Source organism: Trachurus japonicus, chromosome 13 (assembly GCF_045865225.1).
Source record: "Trachurus japonicus isolate A0001 chromosome 13, Traja_1.0".
Classification (NCBI taxonomy): domain Eukaryota; kingdom Metazoa; phylum Chordata; class Actinopteri; order Carangiformes; family Carangidae; genus Trachurus; species Trachurus japonicus.
In genome coordinates this window covers 24,366,624-24,385,960 of record NC_140919.1, presented here as the reverse complement: position 1 = coordinate 24,385,960, position 19,337 = coordinate 24,366,624, and the positions used below count along the sequence as shown (strand labels likewise).

General features: G+C 41.3%; 2 protein-coding genes across 2 annotated transcripts; one reads left to right on the top strand and one right to left on the bottom strand.

Annotated features, from left to right (window-relative positions):
• Window positions 1-721: 721 nt before the first annotated feature.
• Window positions 722-11,205, bottom strand: aasdhppt (aminoadipate-semialdehyde dehydrogenase-phosphopantetheinyl transferase). The gene is made up of 7 exons (XM_085795504.1): window positions 10,799-11,205; window positions 10,101-10,214; window positions 9,363-9,483; window positions 8,548-8,669; window positions 7,641-7,802; window positions 1,311-1,379; window positions 722-1,134 (listed from the first exon to the last, which is right to left on the bottom strand). The coding sequence occupies exons 1-7, from the start codon at window positions 10,940-10,942 to the stop codon at window positions 967-969; spliced, it is 900 nt and encodes a 299-aa protein (XP_085651630.1). The 5' UTR covers window positions 10,943-11,205; the 3' UTR covers window positions 722-966.
• A 4,159-nt stretch (window positions 11,206-15,364) lies between these two features.
• Window positions 15,365-18,882, top strand: msantd4 (Myb/SANT-like DNA-binding domain containing 4 with coiled-coils). Its single transcript, XM_085795503.1, is given in 5 exon segments — window positions 15,365-15,491; window positions 16,290-16,385; window positions 16,495-16,794; window positions 18,056-18,731; window positions 18,734-18,882. Coding segments are annotated over 3 exon segments (1,035 nt in total). The 5' UTR covers window positions 15,365-15,491; window positions 16,290-16,385; window positions 16,495-16,527; the 3' UTR covers window positions 18,826-18,882.
• The last annotated feature ends 455 nt before the right edge of the window (window positions 18,883-19,337 follow it).

The following is a 19,337-nucleotide window of genomic DNA, read 5'->3' as shown; positions in this document are numbered from 1 at the left end:
AGAGAGAGAGAGAGGATGGAAGAGAAATGAGGTGCAAAGAAAAAGAGGAGAGAGAGAGAGAGAGAGAGAGAGAGAATGTGATGGTCAACTAAATGTCCTCGACTAAAATAGATGCGCAACCAGATGGAGAGACGAGATGGAGACGAAGAAGGACACAAAATGGAAGAGATAACGCGGAGGAAGCAACAAGGGAGAAAAGGAATGTGAGATAAGGTCGAGGTTAAAAACAGAATCGAGGGTGAGAGATATTTAGCTACATGGGGAGAGAGGAGAAAGACAAAAGGAGACAAAAGCACGTCCCTCTATTTCTCTCTCTCACACACACTTACGTTAACACCACATACTGTACATACACACATTTATTATTTAAATTTAAAAAATCATCATCAATTTTTTAAATATTATAGTATTATTAATAACGCAATATCACATGTAAACTTTTGAATTTCAGAAGTGATCATGATCTGAAAAATAATATTAATAATACTGCCCACGGAGTGTGCAGCAGTTATCAGATGCTTTATCTGTCTCTTTGCATTTACAGTAACACACAATAATTGCAAGAAAAGTAAAAAAAGACAAATGGAAACACTGACCTAGGGGGAGTTAGTTCAAGATCTGTTGCAACACACAATGATCAATAATCAGGAATTCAGCACATATCCTAAAATTACATAATCTGCATGTGTTTTGCGTAATAGCCAGAGCCGGAGACTGTTGTTCTTCGTGTGTTCCTGAACCGAGGGTCTAAAGATCGAGGCCGTCACATGCTGGATAGATCCTGAAGTCCTCCGAGACAAATTTGTGATTTTCGCCTTCATAAATAATCTTCACTGGACTTGTGTTAGATGAGAAATCAGCTGGTGTCATTGTACATGGGTGTCTTTTTTGCACTTTTGAAAGGTGTGTGTGTGTGTGTGTGTGTGTACGGACATGGACAGGTGTGGTTTAGTGTGAGACAGGTGGTTATCTGTGTACGTGTGTCTCTCTCTGTCTCTGTGGAGCTTCACTCTTATTCTTGAAGCTGTCCCAGTAGGCGGGGTCCTCCTCTGTCAGAGGTGAAGCTGAGGCGATGAGGTCGCTAAATGACAGCAGCGTAAATGTGGTGGGAGGAGGAAGAGATGATGGATGAGGCTGGACATAGAAGAAGAAAGGTTTAATTATAGAAAGAGACTGCCTGCTAGTGTTGCTACAGATCATTAATCTTGATTAAAGCCTGCTGAGCCTTTAACATGACTGAAGATGAACAAAATATGTAACATAAAATCTTTTAAATTAATTTGGAACATGTAAATGTTTTGTGTCCTTACCGCCGAGTGTGCTTCGTCTGCTGGTCCGAGTGCCACAGCAACATGATGGTCATTATCCAGCAAGCTCTCCTGCACAATGACACACACACACACACACACACACACACACACACATGAGCACATGCAAACACACGCATAGCTAGCATATCATACTGAATAAAAGATCACCTTTAAGCTCATTCAAAATTCAGAGCAACACACAATATGATGAAAACTGCATAGTTCTTCATCCTTATCAGATGTTCTTTCATATATTAACCCAGCCTGCGTCCACTCATGCATAATCACTCGAATACATGTGAATATCTCCATGTAATATGTGGCTGCATGATTTCTGAGAAGACAGAGGGAAGGTGCGGTCAGATAACTGCTGCGTTTCACATGTGGCTCTCCAAGCGAAAATGGAGCCTGCGATACCAGGAAACATCGAGCAGATGTGTATTCACTGAAAAATGTCACAGTGGCAGTTGTAGGGAAAAATCCACCCTACAGTATATACGTGAGTAATACATGTAACATGCTTTATGATGCGTGACGTGAATCTATGTGGATGTTTCTCTTCACTATTGACTTCCTTCCTTTAACATGAAACATAATATTACTGCATTTGCATCCTATATCCATATTTTAAAGAATACACACATTTCTCAGCATGTTAACACCCACTGTAATGAAATCCCAACAAACATCCATTTAACTTTTCTTCATTTTGGTCTGGGATTGAATCCATTCTATACCATGTGTATACCAATTGTGTGATATATATTTCTAATTTTTAATAGGGTGTAAAAAGGAAGAACCTCCGCGCTTCAGCTTGACAAACTGTATGGACCGGTGCGTCAACAATACAAAAACATGATGTTGATGTTACCGCCCCTCGGTGGTGGACACCAACCGGGTTGCTGTATGTCAGACAAACTAAACAACTACTCAAAGTCAGGATCGCGGAGCACAAAAAACCTCAATTATGCAATAGGCAGACATTACGATCAAGCCAAACATGGCTCAGTTGCCACCCTTAAATTCTGGGGGATTGAAAAAATGTCTCCACCACCAAGGGGTGGTAACATCTTCTGCAGAGGGAAGCGTTCTGGATTTTTACCTTGAACAGCATGGAGCCAAATGGTCTGAACGAAGAAATGAGTTTGTCCTGTTTTCTATGAATGGTGCCCAGACATGGTTTTTGTATTGCTGTGATTTGGTGTATTTTTCATGTCTTCGAATCATGGATACATTGTATTTCATCCGTATAACATTTGTACGTATTAGTGTGCGATGTAGCCAATCATGTGAGCCTTCTGTCTATGACGCGGTTCCCTGTGCTTCCAATCAGGAAGGCAGGCACGGGATTTAAATCCCCTCAGTCACAGTAGAAACTGACCGTGTGCTCCAGTGTCCTCCCTCTGTTTCCACGACTCACCTGTCTCCAGCCCTGAGACGCACCGGTCCATACAGTTTGTCAAGCTGAAGCGCGGAGGTCCTTCCTTTTTACACCCTATTAAAAATTAGAAATATATATCACACAATTGGTATACACGTGGTATAGAATGGATTAAATCCCAGACCAAAATGAAGAAAAAGTTAAATGGATGTTTGTTAGGATTTCATTACAGTGAAGACATCATGTTGAAACTTTAGCAGCCGCACCTGAATAAATTTATGCTCCAGTATCCTCCCTCTGTTTTAATAGGGTGTATTTTGCCTTTGATACTGGTAAAATACAGTCGGACAGTAAAGGCCAGAAGCTGAGTTTGTGCACGTGGGAGTAACAGGTGGTCATGGTGTGTGTATGTGTGTGTGTGAGTTAGTTACAAAATGGCAGAGAGTAAGAAATCAGCAGGAACTGTATTTGAATCAGAGTTGTGTATGTTTTTTCAACACTGTTGATAATAAATAAGAGAGCACCGATGTGGTTACAGTCTGTCTCTGTGTCCTGTTTATTATGTCCCTCAGCAGAAGCCCACAGGGGTGACATCACCAGAGGTCAGCAGGAAGCAATAAGTCTTAGATCTGCCCTCTGAACCGGCACACAGTGAGGAAGAGGACGTGAGGTCAACAACACTGCTGCTCATCTCCCTGCCAACGTTCAGAGCTCTGAGTGTGTTTATTTGTATATGACGCAAATTCGAGAAATCGATTCACTTGGAGTTGGTTTGACCTCTTGAGGTGACGGACGGCAATCCTTTGCTGATCATACATGATGATATGATGCTGTTGCTGAGGAGACACACAGATGATCTGGTAACAGTGAGATGAGTTAGTGAGGTCATGCGTGCGGATTTGTGATATTACGCATTTAAAATATGACATTTTATTTAATGCATGAGTTGGAGCTTCTGGTGAATGAGAATATAATTAATTATAGCCTTTGTGTTTTTATATAGTATTCAGCGCTGACACCAAACTCACTGTGTATTTGTGTGGTTAAATCACATTGGCACATTCTGAAGTCTGTTATCTTAACATCTTAAGAAAACTTACACACTTGGTCAAACCGTGGAAAGTGGGTGGGTAGTCCATGCATGGGTAAATTATATGCAGTATTATATGGTTTCATTGAATTCTTTTAACTTATTTGTCAAAGTTAACCTTTTGTGTGAGGACATAAGATTTCTGTTTAAGCTGAGTAAAGGCATGAATGCTGCTCAACTCAGAAAAATGTTAGAAAATAAAAAATGTTGCCAACAGCGTACTAACAGCGTGAGGTCATAATGTTTTCAATTTTTGTTTGAAAAGTAAATGGTCATTACAATTGTTTCAGATTACTACTAATGCTCTTTGACTAATCAATTAATTGACAAATTGGTCATCCCCTATTTGGTTGTTTTGCCCCTATTAATCTTATTAAGCTGCTCTTTTGTGTATCTTGTGAAGGTGTGTCATTCAACAATTGTTCTATTTTTTGTGCTAACATGGAACTATGGTGATGTGACAAGTTTCATCTAAACTGAATATTAAATGAATGCAAAATTGTGGGGGGGGGGGATTTCTCAGTTTTGAAAAAATAGGCAAATTAATATTTTTTCACTCTTTTCCTCTTTGCTTCATTTATTCTTACTATTCTCGCAACAACCTGCATCGCTTCTCCTTTGCACCTTTTACAGATTCTACATACTGTACAGTAAGTTGCTGTTACTTCACTTGTGCCCTACAATCTACAGTTAAAAAGAGGACACATGCATTACCAGCAAACTGCGATCGATACAAGTGAGCTGTTATTCCCTGGTGTGAAAACACAGACACAAAAACAGCATTAGACCCCTACGACCTCGAGGGGAGAGGGGGGAGGATGGGAGAGGAGACGAGAGGCGACATAAGCCTTTTCAAACTAGTGTAACCTTTTAGCAATCCCATGCTAATCCCTCTACCACTGGGCATGGAGGACAGGACTGAGGGATGAAGGGGAGGACAAATAGAGACCCCACGGCTTTACTGGGAATATGGTCACAATATCCAGCATTGAATAATGGACAGCGAAAATTGGTGAATTTGTGATGTCACAGTGAAGGTGACATTTAAACCCTTAAAACACTGTCTCTTCACATCATTTTTCCTGCTCAACATTTGTCATGATTAGCAGCTGAATTCTAGTGTTATGGCAGAAAAACATGTTTTCTGAGCTGTTTGTCAGCTGCTAGCCTTTGTGACCTTTGACCTCTGACCACCAACATCTAATCAGCTCATCCTTGACTCCAAGTGAGCATTTGTACCCAATTTGATGAATCTCCCTCCGGGCGTCCCTGAGATATGGCGAAGAAAGGGAGGGAGATATTGCAGAGAGGATCAAAGGGAGAAGTGGAGAGGAGGGGGGGATGAAGGTGAAGAGAGAAGACAAGAGGAGCGGAAAAGGGGGAGATGAAATGGGAAATAGAGAGGGACAGGAGTGATGGTAACAGATGATTACTCTGCTCTGACAGAAAGCTGCACTCCTCTGATCTCTGGAAGCCTGCAGGGCCACTTGAGAACCCCCCCCACCCATCCAGTCTGTGTGCATCTCTGCGGGACCACCTGTGATTCTCTTTGCAGATACTTTCGCATGGAGCACCACCACAGCTTTAAAGCTGTATGGTTTCATAAAGTCTGCAAATACTGATTTAGAGAGCAAGCCTCAAATCCTACTAATTTAAATGAATGATTTAAAATAATTGTACAACAGCTACCAAAACAACAATTTTAGCAGTTTTTGATTATATTGCATTATTTTGCAATGGAAGATTTCCATTCATCTAAGCAGTTCTTAGAATAATTTTAGACTGAGATGAAACTTCATTCTTAACCATGAAAAGAGTTGGTGGCAAAACCATAGAGATACTGTACAGTATCATTCAATAAGTATTCTTTTAAACCCTATGAATAACCTTTTTCCTTGTGAATCTGTATTAAAAATTAGCATTTAGAAGAGCACCGACCCCATTTCTGACACTATATATCAGTGAACACAAAATCCAAATTAAACATCTAAAATGGGATTAAGCCCAGTGAATCTTAAATAAAGCAGTTTGGCAGAAAGCCTTTAAATCTGGCAACTGATCATCAGAAGAATACATTGCAGGCTGCTTCCAAAACAGACATGTTACTGTTTCACTTTGGGATTTGTGCATGCCCGCACTAAAATGTAGTTAGCAGAACATCTTTAGTCTGTTTTCAATGTACAAGCAAGACTACATCATGCTTTTAACCCTTGTGTTATGTTCACATTTTGGACCCTTTGGAACTGTTCGGGTCAAATTGACCCGGAACATTATTGTTGGTTTTAAAATAAATATAGAACTAAATATTTACATAAAAAAACTCCAACATATATTTTCTTTATCTCAGTTCCAAACAATATAGATAACATACATGAATCATGTTTGCAATTAATCTCTGCTAGATCACATTTAACAATGGAAGTGTCATTCGTTTTTTGTGATAAAGTTATAATGTATGTAAAAAATCCACTATAGTAAAGCCTTGGATAGCATAAATCATGTTTATCTATGAAAAATAATGTGTCTGTGCGTGTGTGTGTCTGTGTCCATGTGTGTGTCTCTGTGTGTGCGTGTCTGTGTGTGTGTGTGTGTGTCTGTGTCCATATAAGTGTGTGTGTGTCTCTGTGTGTGTCTGTGTCCATGTAAGTTTGTGTGTGTCTGTGTCTGTGTCCATGTAAGTGTGTGTGTGTGTCTGTGTCCATGTGTGTGTCTCTGTGTGTGCGTGTTTGTGTGTCTGTGTCCATGTCTCTGTGTGTTTGTGTGTGTCTCTGTGTGTTTGTGTGTGCGTGTTTGTGTGTGTCTGTGTCCATGTAAGTGTGTGTGTCTCTGTGTGTGCTTGCGTGCGTGTGTGTCTGTGTCCATGTAAGTGTGTGTGTGTCTATGTGCATGTGTGTGTGTCCATGTAAGTGTGTGTGTGTGTGTGTGTGTGTGTGTGTCTCTGTGTGTGTGTGTTTGTGTGTCTGTGTCCATGTAAGTGTGTGTGTGTGTCTCTGTGTGTCTGTGCGTGTGTGTCCATGTGTTTGTGTGTGTCTGTGTCCATGTAAGTTTGTGTGTGTCTGTGTCCATGTGTGTGTCTCTGTGTGTGCGTGTTTGTGTGTCTGTGTCCATGTCTCTGTGTGTTTGTGGGTGTCTCTGTGTGTTTGTGTGTGCGTGTTTGTGTGTGTCTGTGTCCATGTAAGTGTGTGTGTGTGTCTCTGTGTGTGCTTGCGTGCGTGTGTGTCTGTGTCCATGTAAGTGTGTGTGTGTCTCTGTGCATGTGTGTGTCCATGTAAGTGTGTGTGTGTGTGTGTGTGTCTCTGTGTGTGTTTGTGTGTCTGTGTCCATGTAAGTGTGTGTGTGTCTCTGTGTGTCTGTGCGTGTGTGTCCATGTGTTTGTGTGTGTCTGTGTCCATGTAAGTGTGTGTGTGTCTCTGTGTGTGCGTGTTTGTGTGTCTGTGTCCATGTCCATGTAAGTGTGTGTGTGTCTCTGTGTGTGCGTGTGTGTGTGTGTTTGTATATGTGTGTGTGTTTGTGTGTTTCTGCGTCCATGTAAGTGTGTGTGTGTGTGTGTGTGTGTGTGTGTGTGTATCTGCCTGTCTGTCAGTCAATGTATTTCATCCGGGTCAAATTGACCCGAACATCCTATGAAGGACATAAATGCGTAGGGGTATTGTAGCATATCATGTCAATATTTTTTTTTTCTTTCACACGTTCTTCACATAAAATAAGCCAAGGCCATGGATTTTCAGGTCGAAAAGTCGTATCCTTGTATATTTTTTTTTTTTGTAAAAATTTGAAACGGGTCAATTTGACCCGAACACCACATAAGGGTTAAAGGAATCTGGATGTGTAGTTTGCACCTGTTGCCAAACAGACATACTTCAAATATCCAGTCCTCTTCTTCTTCCTCATCTAGATGCATCTTGGTCTGACGCAGTGCTCGGCCCTCTGTGAGTGGTTCAGAGGGCAGGTGAAACTCTACCCTCTGCAGGTTGAAGCCCAGACCTGTGCCGATGGCTTTGATGAAGCTTTCCTTCAGGGCCTTGGTGGAAAGGAAGAGAACGTGATCAGTGGCAGGAAATCATCATAGGCACATAAAGAAAAACGGAAAGATTGTTTGTATGTCTGGCAGAGCTGAGGACAGACTGTGTGTGTGTGTGTCCTACATTTTGGCTCAGCGGCACGAAAACTTAAAAATGCAACAGATGGGAATCTATGCACACATGTATAACAGTGTGTGTGCATACAGTACAAAAGAGGGACTTTGTGTGTGTGTGTGTGTTGTGTGTCCAGCCAAATCCAACCCTGCTCGGCAGCCAATGAGCCACAATAACAGTATTACAAGGCTAATCGCTATGGCAACCGTAGAGCTCTGCCATTAGTCAACACAGTGGTGATGATATCAGAGTTTGACGTCTCTGTGCCGCCCTCTCAATCTCACAACATCTTTACTTAGCACCTCTATTACTGTTGCTGTCCATCTGTGTGTGTGTATGTGTGTCTTAGTAGAAAGAAAATGAGAGACGTGAGAAAACAGACAAAAAGAAAAAAAGGACTATTGTGTGTCTGTTAGGATGAAATGCACAATATGTTACAATGTGAAGAAAAGACAAATGTGTGTCTCAAAGGACACTGACAATGACATTTTGCCATGTTTCATTATCCCTCTCACTCACACCAACACACACATATACGAAAAAAGGAGAGAAAAAAAAGAAACACCGCCTGCAGGGCACAGCAGCAGCGATGCAATGTAACGACAAGGGTAGTATGGTTGTCATGGTTACCCAGTGGCGGTAGAACGCGGCGAGCTGCTGCTGCTCGGAGCTGGCTGATTGGATGTTGCTCCACTCGTGTGCTGTAAACTGACGAGTCATGATGCGGAAAAACTCCGGCACAGAGCTGCTACCTGGAGGGAGGGAGGGAGGGAGAGGGAAAGATGAAGACAGAAGGGAGGGAGAGCAGGGAGATGAAGGAATGAAGGGATGGCATCAAGAGATGAGAGGAAAATGGAGGAAAAGCAGGAAAAATTGAGTTCTTAGGGTTTGTCCAAACACACAAAGTTTTTACAATTCATGTGTACTGACAAGCATGTGGTCTATGTAGGCCCCACACACACACACACACACACACACACACACACACACACACACAAAAGCAGTCTTGGCTTGATGCTTTTATCCACAAGACAACACTGACCCCTTGTGGTCAAAGTGGAAAATACACATTGCTCTATACTTGATACACTGATAGAACTAACACATTTGTCTAATATTGGTTCATTATCACTAGTATGAGATGGTTGAACTGGACAGCTGACGCAGACTGTTGTGGTTTGATGTTCAAGCCGCTCACTTCTTTATAATAATATTTCAGCCAGTGTCTTTGGATCTCCTGGGATGTACTGTAATTTAAATGGAAAAATACAATGAGAGATGACATCAGGCTGTTGCTAAGGAGGAAGTATTTTTACCCTTGATATATACTTTACTGTAGTCAGCTCGCGTAAATTCATACCTGGGGACAGATTATAAAAGCTCATCTCTGTCTATAAGTACTGACTGATATTCTTGCTACTTTAAATGTTAATCTCAGCATGTACCTGGCATGGTGGTCTTCATGATGTCCACTCCCACCTGCACCCCCTGCTCTGCAGCAAGCACGGCGTAATCCCCCTGGTGGGAGACATTGAAACTCCAGGCGCCACCTGCATCTGAACTGACCTGGGTTCAGACAGTGAGAAGGGGGATCAGAGATATTGCAATAGTTAATACAATCAACTATAAGGCAAAAAAAACATCTGTAGGGAATGTACTGTGGTTCTGTGCGAAGTTATAAACTGAAATACAGAAACATAATTGACAAAACTATTCAGACTGCAGTGTTTTTCTACATAATATGTCTTGGGCTGGGAATTAGTGTACAGACTACACACTTTACTGCTCTACACAGCAAGTAAATAAACCCACCTGTGTCTACATGACACAGTATAGAGTATGTACATCCAAGGTAACCCAAGATGATTTATCTAGCCCAGGGTTACAAGATATTTAGTGTAGACTGATGAGTGTAAAAATGATTTAGCAAAGCAACATAAGGGTTTATGGGTGTACATTCAGTCATATAAGCATAACTCATCCAGTTATCATTTATTATCTGCTTAAAAGTCTCCACTAACAGGTGGAGCTGTTTACCAATACCCACTAATAAACTCACAATACTTATACTGTATGTATCTGCTTACGACATCATAGTGTGTTAAACTGAAATATTATTAGAGATGTTAAATAGCCAGGGGTTTCTCCCATGATGCACTGAGGTAAGACAGAGTGTGATGAACCTTCAGAGGTGCAGCCAGGTAAGGTTTCCCTCTGGGAGAGCGCTGCAGTCTGATCTCTGCCCAGGGGACCCCCATCCCCTCACAGATGAACCTCCGGAGCAGCAGCCTGCCAGCCTGGGGGTCACACACACACACACACACACACACACACACACACACCACACACACCACACACAACACACACACACACACACACACACACACACACACACACACACACACACACACACACACACACGGTTTATTATGTACACAGATATCTTACAAGCAGTGGTGTAGTCTAATTTGTTGAGGTCTATCAGGGATGTCGCATGTAGGCTAATAACCTAAAATATTGAGAACTAAAACTTTCCCTTTGTTTTAGTGCAAAGAAGTAGGACGTTAAGATGTTTTACATAAACTATCCTTTTAAAAAACATATTAGCCTACGAACAGCTTGAAATTTCTTTAGAAAAATGTGCAATTTCAACATTATGCCTCTTCTCTCTGCAACTTTCACACCGCTCGTTTTACACCCCTGACATGACTATTAGCCTAGATAGTTTTGTATTAATAATTTTATTGATAGCTATATTTTAAGTGGATATAGGCTAGGCTACTGCTGCATATCACATAGAATACACCACAGTTTACAAGTGTGATGACAGAGCAAGCTGACAGAAAGTTTCCAGTCAGACTGATATGACTGAATGACCCACCATGGCTGATTTCGCATCCTTGGCAAACACAAACTGTCCGATCCGGTCCTTCTCCTCTCTCTGGATGCAGCGAGCAGCGAGCAGCCAGTCGCTCCTGCTCGGTGTCCACGACCCGCAGCGGAAAGCCCAGCGGACAGAGCCCATGTCTGTCCTCCTCCTCACCTCTGTCCACACACTACTGTCATGTGGACTCGACTGACTCAACTTCAGGCTGCTGACACACACACACACACACAACTTAGGGAGCTACCGTTAGCATCGCGTGTTAGCATACAGGGAGTTTCACTGACGACGACAACAACAACATCAGCGTGGAAATGTTACAACTGAGACATTCAGTGGTTCACAAAACCACTCAAACACCACCAAGTATGACAGCGAGGAGGCCTCCACCTGTCACTTTGTAGCATGAATACAACCGATACAACTCAGTCAGTGCCCTGCTGCAACAACCAGCGAGTATGTCAGGCCCCGCCCCCTTCAGCTTCGTGCTGCGTTCATGACCCACGGAAATAAAAACTCCAAAAAAATTACAATTAGCCTATCAAGTTTTCAGAGAAACAAAACAACAAAGAGAAAAAAAGAAGAAAAAACAACAAGGTCCAGGGTGCTCAGGAAGTTTTTTCAGTATCTGGCGAGGGTACTCTTTGGTTAGTCACTTTAAGAAAAAAGCCAAGGCACTCCACTACCAAAAAATCAAAAAGCTTAGGCTATTCATGACGAAATGGTTAAAATGGTTAAAAGATCAGTAGCCTACATCATTAAAAATAGAGACTGGATTAGGCCTACAGTACACCCTGAAGAAGGCTGTTTGCTGCTACGCGTGGGTTGTATCCCAGTCTCTATTTTTGCCTTGGCTTTTTTCTTCAGTTCTTTACAATTATAAGTGTCTGTCTTTTATTCTTCTTCTGTATTCATGATGCATTGGGTGCACAAATGAAGTAAAAACAAACAAACATCTAGTTCAGTTCAGTAGCCTACCTGTTTTACTTGTATATTTCTCAGGATTTATTATCACATCAGAGATTTAAAAAAAAATACCCATAGGCTATCTGTGTTGCCTCCTGTTTGCATTCAATTTAATGCACTCATATTTAGTTTTATAGCCTACACTGCTGAATTGTATTGTGGCCATAGAGGTGATTTCAGCCAGGAGAGAGACTACTCGATCACAAGGACAATCAATCAGAGAAAACTTGTTGACTCTGTTTAAACAGATCATGCATGTCCTGACTAGTTCGGACAGCATCAAAAACAGGGAACAGGAAATGATTTAACCTTACTTGCTACCCTCTGCTCTCTGCACTTGTTTCATTTCACATGTGGTCACTGCAACAAAAACCTGACAAATATCTCAGATGAATAGATCGGAATATCTTGACTAAAATCGCATAGTAGTGTTGATTGAATGAGGGATCAGGTTTGCAGAATTCACCCTGAAAATCCTGGACAGACTGCCCCTGCCCCTCATCCATCTGGTCTTAAACTAAAAACTACATACATGTTGTCTATGGCAAGATTTTAATTTAATACAATTTATTCAAAAAATAGTGTTACATTTAATAAAATCTGAAGAACTACAAATGATAACTAACCCTTACAGATACCCCTCCTTTAGACTTAGGTTTATTTTTTTAATAAAGATGTTAAGACATCTGTGTATTGTTTGACTCACCAATGAGCTCATCGTTTAGTTCATTCACGGTCAGTTATGACATGTGACTGCCTCCTCTTCCTGTTATCTTCACAATGACCAACTATGAACCAAACAATTAGCCTATTCTGTATGAGGACATTTTGTTTGTTTATTCTGCTGTGAACCTACATACTTCATTCCATAGGCTACTTCATCACAAGGACATACGTTTTTGCTTCCAAAAATTTAATTCAATTTAGCACTCTCATAAGATAAGATAAGATAAGATAAGATAAGATAAGATAAGATAAGATAAGATACAAAAAAGATAAAAGATACAAATTAACAAGAAAAATAACATAAATGGATAAAGGACAACAAATAAGGTGCATCCTCACTAATGCAATATCAGGACCCGTTCTCGTCTGCTGATTCCTGATGAGATGCAGAAGGAGACAAAGCTTGGTTTGTTATGAACACAATGAGGAGGAAAGGTTAAGTTGCCAGTTCGTCTTTAAAAACTGCTTCCCCCGTGAACACCCCCATGTGAAATGGTCTGAGGCACAATGAAGAGGTGGAGGGTGGGACAGTACAGTTTATGATGTAACTGACAATGTCCTAGCTCATGGTTAACCCATATAATCATGTAGCCTAGGTGTGTTTGTGCATTTTGATCATGTTTAATGGGGTCAGGGAAAAAATGGTCCTTATATTGTTACATTTACTTATGTCTAATAGGAGTCGTTGATTTTGTCTGGAGTTATGGGTTTGATCAGTTGACAGTGAGGACATGTTACAACTGAGACATTCAGGGTCTCACAGGAGGCGTCATGGCAGCAGATAAGTGAATTGTTAATTAAACCAGGTCGTCCATGCTCCAAACACTTTGAATGCGACACCAGTGATCCCGGGCGAGAGTCAATGTCGTCATATGTGGGCGCGGTGGAGGATTGACCAATAAGAGCGAGCGACAGACGATGCCTTCAAATGCTCTCAGGAATATTTTATATCCGCGTTGCAGTCGCGTTCAATTGGAGTGGAATTTATTCAGTGTTAACAGAGATATGACATGTAGCCTAAGAGGCAAATGCAAGAGGTTTTATGGTCAAAGCGGAGAAAGTGTCATATTTCTGCCGGTTATGGAAATAGATTGTATTGTGTAAACCTCTGAGTAAACATTCCATTTCTTCTGTAATTTAATGGCAAACGTAAAGAGGTAATTCTTGCTGAAATAGTAAGAATAATAACCAAAGACTATTTCAACTGACATTTTTCAACCGGTAACTGAATAATCTGCACACCTTGAAACTCGAAAACCACAGTTTTCCGAGGCGTCCCTGAAAGTAGCATGAAAATTGCGTTTCTCCGATGTTGTTTTGATTGCGGTATATCTGTGTGCTCAAGGTGAGTTTTTTTTCACAATATATCACACATAATGCTTCGCAAGAGGTGGCAGGAGGATGGGCTTTGTATAAAATGACATTACTTTTCTGATAGCGACTCTGAAAATGTGTTTTGCTCGTCTGGTTAGAAAACAAGATTCTCATAGACTTCAATATCTCTGGGAAAAAAAATCGTTATTTGCATTGGGAATATTTAGAATATAGCCTACATTATGGCATTAACATAGAAGCAAGTGTAGAATAGTGGTATTTTTGCGTGCAAAGGGCAACAAACAAACGTGCACACCAAATGTATGAAAAATGTTTTTATGCGTATACCTATTTTAATTTTTTTTCCCCATATTGTTGTTTTATATTATTTGTGGCATAGTAGCTAAACAGGAGATAAGAGCCATGCTGGTGTAGGTGCTGCAGAGAAATTGGTACATCAGCAGTATTTCTTTGCTGACAATGTCAGCACCTGCAAATTCACCACGTTTTCATTCAACCCCCCCAAAAAAGAAGAAGAAAAGAAAAATCTGCATTTTTGTTCACCAAATAGATACAGTACTGTGTATATATATAGTCAGAGAGGGATCCCTCACTCACAAATAAAGAATCATAGGAATTATTCCATTTAAAAATGTCCCATACAAGGAGCATCTTGCCACCAACCCACTACCATAAAATAAGTATGCACGTAACAAGAATGTGGCTGTAACTTATTACACATAATATATTTTACTACATTTACTATGTATTTGCAATCTGTGTGTTGATATTTGGCTGCTGCTTGCATAATGTGTGTTTGGCCAGGAAGAGGATATCATTCATCCATTATTCTTTTTTCACACTTAGGGTTTTTAATGTGGTGAATCTGAACATCAACTACTCTCTGTTTTCCCTGCAGGAATACTACTGAACCATTTCAGCTTGTAATCGTTTTTCTCAGCCTGTAAACTTGCCTGGCTGCGATCCAATCCAGAAAATATAGTTGGAGAACCCGGCACATCTGGGTATAACAATTCTCTGTGGCTTTAGCTGCATCACATCAGGGCCTGATCAAGACAAGAAGTAAACCCTCTCAAGGCTTCAGATGATTTACTCCTCCACCACAGCTGGTGTGACCTCTGCAGCTTCCACACTTCTTCCCGCTGGATATTTCCATAACTTCTGGTCTCAGATGCCACTACACAGCTTGTAGTGTGTAACAGCTGGGATTTGTCTCCCAGGTGGGAAACATCACAGGGACTGTGAGAGACAGTGAAGTTCCTTCCTGATGAAAACTGTTGTGGTTTTAAGAGGAAGCTATACTTCTCCACATGGACTAACCTTTACAAAAGACATCCACCCTGCTCTCCATCTGAGGGATGTCACCCCCTTGCTCCTATCCTATGACCTTTCTCTGTCTATAGCCCTCTTGCCATTATCCATTTCACTTCCAAACCTACTTCCTCCTTAATTTTCTGTCCCTCCTTCTACCTATACCTACCTCACCTCCCCTTGACAAAGATATTTCTCTCTGTCTCTCCGTCCCCTCATTGCTGTCAAGCTGGATTTCCTGCAGGTGAAACATCTGAAGAGGAAAAGGAAGAGCAACTATAGCGTGAGAGAAACACAGACCCTCATCAGGGAGATCCACAAGAGGAGGGATGTGTTGTTCTCCAGACAGCAGGTGGAGGCTTTCTCTGATCACTCTCTGTGATCTCTGTCGTCTGAAGTGTGTGCCAAGCTAAGCAGATCAACAGTAGCGAGAACGACAGCTAAGACCAATTAGCCAACTCTCCATGTCCTGTCTAATTAGCAACTTTCTCCCTTTCTTCAGCTGTTTGTAACCTCAAAGTTGAATTGGCATTTTTTTCATGTATGTCTTAGTGAGTGTGCTCACCGGTTACTTACAAAAAAGATGCACTCATTTTTATTAGATTTATTTTATGTGCAGCACGGCATACATTTGTTTAGGTTTTTTTGACACAGAGTTCATTAACATGCTTATCTAAAAAGCAAGTCACTACTACTACTAACAGATCAGCACAAAGATAGGCCACAAATATACATTACATCAGGCTGCAGTGCAGAAGATACCAAGATACTGTATGTTTATGTAAAATAATTTAGAAGCATTGTCCCACTATCTCCATTGTCCACCAGGGAGCACTGATGGTTTACTTTTCACCTGCCAAATGTCCTGCTGTTTAAATAAGTCTCAGGCCTTTCTTCTTAGAAAAATAACTTAAATTTAGATATTTGTCAAATATATAATAACAAATCTGTGTTAAAAACGTATGTTTAATATATAAACAGCAGACTTCACCTGAAATCCAGTTTCAGTCAGTTGCACACCAGTTGTTTTCTCTAACAGACTTATGTTTTATGGAAAACTGGCATTTCCATTATTTTGCTGACAGTACTCTCTGGTCCGACGAGAACTTATTCATGTATCATCACTCTCCTCTTCTCTGTATCTGAACAGAACACAGCTGTTAATGAGCTGAAGAGACAGGCATGGGAAGAAGTGGCACGAGGTGTCAACTCACTGGGGGAGGGTGAACTACGAACCGCTGCTGAGGTTTGTTTATCTCTGTGTTCAAGTCACGCTTTTATCATCTTCTAGTCTTAAGTTCTCTCAGATGTAGTGACATTAAAAAGCTGCTGGGTAAAGAACTCATCCTCTGCAGGTGAAAAGACGTTACCTGGACTGGCGTGCACTGATGAAGAGGAAACAGCTTCAGGCCGAGCTCTCTCTCTCCTTCTCCTCATCCTCGTCTTTTGCCCCAAAGACGGAGTATGACCAGTCATCCCCTGAACAGGAGGCAGCTTGTTTGGGATCCGGGTGCGACCAGCTGCTTGACCTCTCAGCCCTCTCAAAGGACTGTCACTGTGACTGGCCGGAGCTGGCGGCTCTTGGGGAGCCCAGTGGTCAAGCCTTAATGGCCCCGCCAGACCTGAAGATGGAGGATGACATGAGTGAATACAGAGTAAGAGACAGACACACATCATCCATTGGTTTATTTTGTGAGTGTACGACAACAACACGAGACAGAAGCTTTGCCCTCATCCCACAGATTCACTTAATAGGTTAGATATCCCCACAGGGGTGCAACTACCTACTTTCTGCAGACATGCAGATACATTACTGCACAGGATGCAATGTTACACAAATACCAAATTAAACTAGTCTACTATTTATTTCAATAGTATACTATTGAAATAAATACTATTTATTTAAACTTATAAGGTTTCAAAACTATAGCAGCCAAACCACATATAAAAAACATTACATTTGAAATTATATCCTTATTGGATATCAGTTATTGATTGGATCACAACAGCAATATTGGAGTGAAGACATTAAACTCAAGTGTATCATTCCCAAGTTTTATAATTGATCTGTTTTATGATTCACCATCTATTTAAAAATTGATAATTGTCTGAACAATAAGATAACCACAAACAACTTTATTTATTTTTCTAATCCTAATCAATAACGTACCTCTGTTGTTGATGATATCATTTACACATGCACAAGCTGGTACATACAGAGAATTCCTACTCGAAATAATTTTCCCCCCATTGCTTCGGCGCCCCCCCTAGTGTAGCTCCCCTATTCGCCACATTCTGTGCATACCCACTTTTTGTGCCACTGTATCCCCATCAAACCTATTGAAGTCTATTGAATAAATTTGCATGAAAATGAGGCAGTGATTCTCTCTGATAATTTAATTCTTTTTGATACAGAGCTCATGCAAAAGCCACTTCTGTTATAAGAGGACTAGTAGCCTCATGCAAGTATTTGCTGATGTATTAATTAGTTTAATGAATATCCTAACCAGCAGAGGTAGTTATTTTTAATACTGTATATCAGTGTGGTTATGTAACACATTAAGTAGCTGAAGTGACTCTTGTTAATCCTTTCTTTTGATTGGACTCATGTAGGTTCAGAAGGTGGAGATTGAAATTAAATGTAAGAGGTGTTAATTCAATAAGGATTTAGGTTAAACTGAAAGTTTTTTGTGATTGCACAAAGGTCTGCTTATAGTTATCTTGAAAAAAAATCTTTGACTTACTTGTAGTGTTAGTTCTTTCTTTTTTTATCATTAATGGCTTGAAATAATCTTCCATTTTATTTCATTTTAACAGTGTTATTACTGTAAAGTCTTACTGCATTAAGTGTAAATCACTTACAAGATAAACCCCTGAGATACAGAATACTACCTACCTGTCCCTCTCTCCCTCCAGCTTGATGGTGATGGAGATGTGGGAGATGGAGAAATAGATGAAGATGATATTCCCTCCCTCCTTTGTGACATCGAGTCACGTGGTGAGGGGCACGTCAGTGATGTTTACTCCAACAGTGACTTAGGCACACTCGGCTCCTTCAAGGCTCCGAGCTCCACCACCAACAGAGATCTGCCGTTGACCAGCGGCCTGATGGGAATGCCGCCTCACGCTGTCGGCGGACTCAACGCTCATGAGAACATGGGCGCGGGGTTTCTGGTCGCCGTTGAGAAACAGCGCCTGGAGCTGGAAAAGCAACGGCTGGCTGTGGAAACGGAACGCCTGGCCGTGGAGAAAGAGCGCCTGGTGGTGGAGAAGGAGCGGCTTCGTCAGATGGAGGTGGAGAGGGAACGACTGCAACTGGAGAGAGAGAGGTTACAGGTGGAGAGGGAGAGACTGAAGCTTTTGTTCCTCAGTCAATCAGAGCACATGGACTCCTCTTTTAATCTGCCACCTCAACAGGGCCCGCCTTCATCCTCCACACCTTCTATATCCTGCACTCATGATGGACAGAGGGAGAGAGAGAAGGAAGGTAAAGGGTGGATGTCAGTGGTGGACCTGGAGACGGAGAGGCTAAAACTGGAGAAGGAGAGACTGCAGCTGGAGAAAGAGAGACTGCAGTTCTTCAAATTTGAGGCAGCAGACTGCAGATTGAGAGAGAACGCCTCCAGATGGAGAAAGAGAGAATGCAGCTGCACGAAGATCATCAGAGCCTCCGAGAAAAAGACTGAATACAGAGAGAAAGTGGAGGGTGAAAATGATAAATAAAGTAGATATTCACCAGCTCCAGCTTTTGATACTGAAAAGAACTGCTCCCTGATCAACTCTAATTTCATACACACATATGTTCTTAAAGAAGGTGCGGAGCCTCTTGAATGATCATTACTGATTATAAATTGGCCAATGAGAAGACAGAGATAAAGGGCTGACACATCACAATAAAGCAGTGCCTTATCATGTCTTCATAAAATCTGTGGCAGAGCAGACAGAGAAGATGAGTTGTTTGGTACAAGCAGCTGGTTAGAAGCTGAATACATAACAAGCGCCACGGAAATACACCAATGCACAGAACACTTCAGTGTAGAACATTAAATACTGGGATATACTGTACTGTACATCTGAATGTTTCTGTATTGGTTTATATATGACAGAATGGGATCATGGTGTCTTACTCTACATTTATGCATCAAATCTGTGCCAGTTCACCTACTGCATGGACGCTTGCCCATATAATGTAGCTTCC